Source organism: Onychomys torridus, chromosome 2 (genome assembly GCF_903995425.1).
Source record: "Onychomys torridus chromosome 2, mOncTor1.1, whole genome shotgun sequence".
Taxonomy (NCBI): domain Eukaryota; kingdom Metazoa; phylum Chordata; class Mammalia; order Rodentia; family Cricetidae; genus Onychomys; species Onychomys torridus.
The window spans coordinates 147,490,976-147,495,189 of NC_050444.1; the positions used below are offsets into that span (position 1 = coordinate 147,490,976).

At 54.5% G+C, this 4,214-nt stretch overlaps 1 protein-coding gene across 1 annotated transcript; it reads right to left on the reverse strand.

Moving 5' to 3' along the window:
• Positions 1–217: 217 nt before the first annotated feature.
• On the reverse strand, positions 218–3,565 carry Hmgn2 (high mobility group nucleosomal binding domain 2). The gene is made up of 6 exons (XM_036178008.1): positions 3,271–3,565; positions 2,452–2,496; positions 2,236–2,265; positions 1,886–1,936; positions 1,400–1,495; positions 218–1,081 (listed from the first exon to the last, which is right to left on the reverse strand). The coding sequence occupies exons 1-6, from the start codon at positions 3,283–3,285 to the stop codon at positions 1,046–1,048; spliced, it is 273 nt and encodes a 90-aa protein (XP_036033901.1). The 5' UTR covers positions 3,286–3,565; the 3' UTR covers positions 218–1,045.
• Between the last annotated feature and the right edge of the window lie 649 nt (positions 3,566–4,214).

The window sequence follows — 4,214 nt, forward strand, 5'->3', positions numbered from 1 at the left end:
ACCTTTGACTTGCCGATCTTTGCGTGCATATACTTTAAGGATCACCACTTACAAGAACCATTTTCCTGCACCCACTCTCCTCAGTCCACTTCTGGGACCCACACCCACCTCCACTAACAACTGTGTCTGGGAGACTGACTGGATCTAAGACCATTCAATCAAACCAGGAGAGCTGGAAGCCAGGTTCCCCAATGTTGGAAAAAGATCAGAGGCAGCATTCCAAGCCAAACTGTATCCAGCTTTATTAAAGATACTTTCCATAAACAATCATGGTTTTTCAGGCAGGACATGGGCAGACAGTCATTAACAGTATACAAGAACTTCCAAACTCCCTTCTTGTATAGACTACCAAAATCAGAAAGCCACTATAAAACCCGATGAGTCTTCATTCGATGCTTTGCAAAGGGGGAGAGCTTAGAGTTGAGGGCTGATCGTTCACATTGAGGATGTTGTTTAACAACTTTTCACAAGCCGACCTGACTTTCAGGAAACCAAACGACCACGGCAGAATTATCAATCTGAAGATCCACAATCTTTTATAAAAGGAACCGCTGCTCTTTTGAGAACACAATGATACCACTGCAAAGTCCAGACTGCCTAATAGACCGGCAAAACCAATTTTGGGGGTCAGGTTCCAACAGGTCTCTGGTTTGAAGGGAGTTAAGTCTATGTTGGTGGTACAGGGGAGGAAGACACAACAATGAATTTAGAGTTTTCCACACAAGGCATTTTGTGCCATGGTGGCCACATATGTCAACACCAGGACGTTTCTCTTGTGAGCCAAGAGGAGTCTTTCAAAATTAGCAGGGAAAGATGTTTTCCATCATCAACCATCATCAATCCAGCTTGGGAGACATTTTGTTAGTGACACATGTTCCTTCCCCCCCAAAACAATGAAGTGTTCTGTGTGCTAACAACATAGCTTAAAAAAAAAAAAAAAAAAAAAAGTAAAACAAAATTCTGCATTTTTATAAAACTTGATAAAAAATAGTATTTCAAACTGTACAGTCACCAGAAGTACACAGTTATCAAAAATGCACACATTTCACTTGGCATCTCCAGCACCTTCAGCTTTTTGTGCCTAAAAAAAAAAAAGAGATAAAAATCAACACATAAATTACTCAATCACCCCCTCCACTGACTAACTAGGGAAGAGACAGGATCAGAAGCCCCAAGGTCACTTCCAGTTTTAAAATTCCACACTGAAGCATGAGGGACACTTTGGGACAGGCCAACACAGTGAGTGCCTTTTAGATTGTAACAGTTTCAGAACTGAGGATTCAGATAGGAAGAAAGTCACAGCCCACCAGAGTGATCCAGATATAAGGGGTAGTAAACAATTTTGTAATCAATGACTCATTGACTGCATACCCAACGCGGAGCAAAGCTGCAACTGTACCTGGTCTGTTTTGGCGTCTCCGTTTTCTGCAGGATTATTCGCATCCTTCCCAGCATCGGCCTTCCCCTTCTTCCCCTTGGGAACCTTCTCTCCCTTCTAAAACCAAGGAAGGGCGGAGAGAACAGTTCTTCATTTTGTACACCAGGATATAACCTACCAAGTTCTGCAAAGCAGGCTTGCCTATGAAGGTACACCCCTCCACTGGGCTAAATTACAACTTACACTGCTCAGCATACAACGTCCTTTAAATCTAAGTTACAGAACACATAGCTAAAAACACTCTTAACAGCCAAGTATAGTTTTCTGGAATTCGTGCCAAGGATACCAACATGACAAATACCAGGAATAAGGCTATCAAGATAACTTACAACATCCACTGAAGGAGTCACCATTATGTTGAATTAGGTTAAGGTGGTGAAGGACAGTTCTCTTTCTGTGAAAATCACCAATCTAGTATTAGCACCACAGTCTCCGAGTCCAGCTTACCTTTGCAGGGGCCTTTTTAGGCTTGGGCTCTGGCTTTGGAGGAGCAGGTTTCTTATTTTGGTAGGCAGAGGGGAAGAGGAAACTATTAGTATGATGGACCAAAAGAAACAACCCCAAACCACAGCTAGGAACGCCCCTCTCCTTGGGATTGCCTTTCTTTTACAATCTAAAAGTGAGCTTCCACTTTGGTCATAACCATCAGAACTCACGACAACGGTAAACTCCAGATGTGCAACACCACAATTTACCTAAAACCAGCCACAAACTATAATTCAATGAAACCAAAGGGACCCCCAAAACGTTTCCCAACCTCGGGGTAAGTAGGAAGAATTCAAAGTAGTGACACTTACAGCAGACAACCTTGCAGATCTTCTCTGTGGCTATTAAAATAAAAACAAAGCCAGAAAAATAAGCACGAGTTTCACACAGGTTTCTTTACGCACTGAAGTGAACAAACAAAACAACTCTAGGGTAACTTCCAGACCAGGGGTTGTGGTCAAATACCAAATACCACCAAAGGCGCCCAGCGGTGTTGACTACCCAAGGCTTTGTGCGGTCAGACTCACCTCGTCCTTCACCTTGGCTTTATCTCCTTTAGTATCCCCTTCAGCCTACAAAAAGATAAAAGACCGAAATTTGCAACCTCGGAGGTAAATCTCGGCCATCGAGAACTTCATAGCAGACGACACCACGTTCCTAAGACGTATTCACTCAGTTTCTCTTAAAAGTAGCTTCAGTGGGGATGGAACCCCGCAGGTCCGCGGTGAAGCGCGGGAGACGCTGGCGCGGGGCCGGGGAGCCGGCCGGCCGGCGCCACCAGCCAGGCAGCAGCAACAGCTGCAGATTGTGCAAACCAACCCCTCCGGGGGCGGAGCCCCGCGCCGTTGCCATGGCAGCCGTCGAGGGCGGGAGCTCGGGGAACCCGTGGGCGGCGACGCGCGGCCCCAGCGCCGGGAACGTGGGCGGCCGGGGGGCGGGGCCAGGCCGCGGCCCCGCCCCTCGCGGCGTCAGGTTTTTGGCGGCAGAGCGCTCCCCCGCCCGCCCGCCCGCCCGCCCGGCCGAGCGCCGCCTTCCCGCCCTTTCGGGTTTGAATCGCCCGCCCGCCCGCCCGCCCGGAGGAGGGGAGGGGGCTGCCGGTGGGGGAGGGGGGGGCGGCCGCGAGCAGCGGGGTAAACAGCTGCCAACATGGCTCCTCCCGCCGCCGCCGCCGCCGCCGCCGCTCCTCCAATATGGCTTCTGGCGCCCGCGGGCAGCGCGCCGCGCAGGGTTCGCCCGCGGCCCGACTCGGGCTGGAAGCCCGCGCCGCGCCTGCTCTGCCCGCCGAGTTCGGCGCTCGAGGCGAGCGGTGGCGGCGGCGGCGGCGCCCGGGCGCCCGCGCCACGTACCTTTCTTTTGGGCATGGCGGCGGCGGGGGACGTCGGCGCTGAACGCGGGGCTGCAGCGGTGCGCGGGTTTGGTCCGTCCGGGGGTCGTTCTCGCCGCTTCTTCACACTGCTCGGGCTCCGGGGGGTTTATAAAGTTTTTATAGCGCTGGGAGCCCCGGACCGGTTAGAACCGGATTTCACCTCCCGCCGCCGCTCATTGGCCCAGTTGGGGTCACGTGGGCGGGGTTTAAACTCACCTCCTCTGGAGTGAGGAGGGGGTGTAGGGGGAGGGGGAGCGAGACGGCGGCGCGCCTTGGGGGAGGGGGCGCGGGGAGGGAAGGCGCGCGTCGGAGGCAGTAAACGAGGGGCGGGCGAGGCGGCGGGCTCGGGGTTCCGCTCCCGCCCGAGCTGGCTTTTGCAAACTACCAAGTTCCTTCCACCTTATGCAACCCTGCTACCCACTTCTCCGAGCCGTGCGACACTGGGCACCTCTCGGCCGCTTCCCTTCCTGCACCCGCTGGGGCCCCGGAGAGGGGGTTGCGAGGCCTGCCCGCGCCGCCCAGCTCCACCGGCGGCGGGAGGCGCGCCGCTTCGGGCGCGGGCGGCAGCTCCGGGGCCCCGGGCTCCAGTGGCGTGAGAGCGAGGAGGCTAGCTTGGCGCAGTCGGACGTGCACCCTGCCGAGCCGCCACCTTGGGGACCCCTCCGTGCGCCTCACCTGGAAGGCAGTCCCCTGGAGGTGGGGGCGTGGGCTTCAAGTGGAGACTTCCCACACAGGGGTGCCTTTCGGGGACGGCGGGGCAGGTAGGAGCTGTCCTTTCAGCACCTCCTGCTCAATCGCCTCCCCAGACGGTAAACAGCCCCCCAACATCGGTTGCGTGGCTTCCTTAAGTCCCTGCACGTCCGGCCCCCTGGACCCGTCACAGAATGGTGGCGAAAAGCCGCCAACACGGTCTGCGGGCACTCC

What these genes read in the sequence shown, in the direction of transcription:
- Hmgn2 (XM_036178008.1), bottom strand. An exon ending in GATCTGCAAGGTTGTCTGCT is followed by an intron (nt 1,937 to 2,235) that starts GTAAGTGTCACT and finishes TACCAAAATAAG; the next exon opens with AAACCTGCTCCTCCAAAGCC. An exon ending in CTAAAAAGGCCCCTGCAAAG is followed by an intron (nt 1,496 to 1,885) that starts GTAAGCTGGACT and finishes CCTTGGTTTTAG; the next exon opens with AAGGGAGAGAAGGTTCCCAA.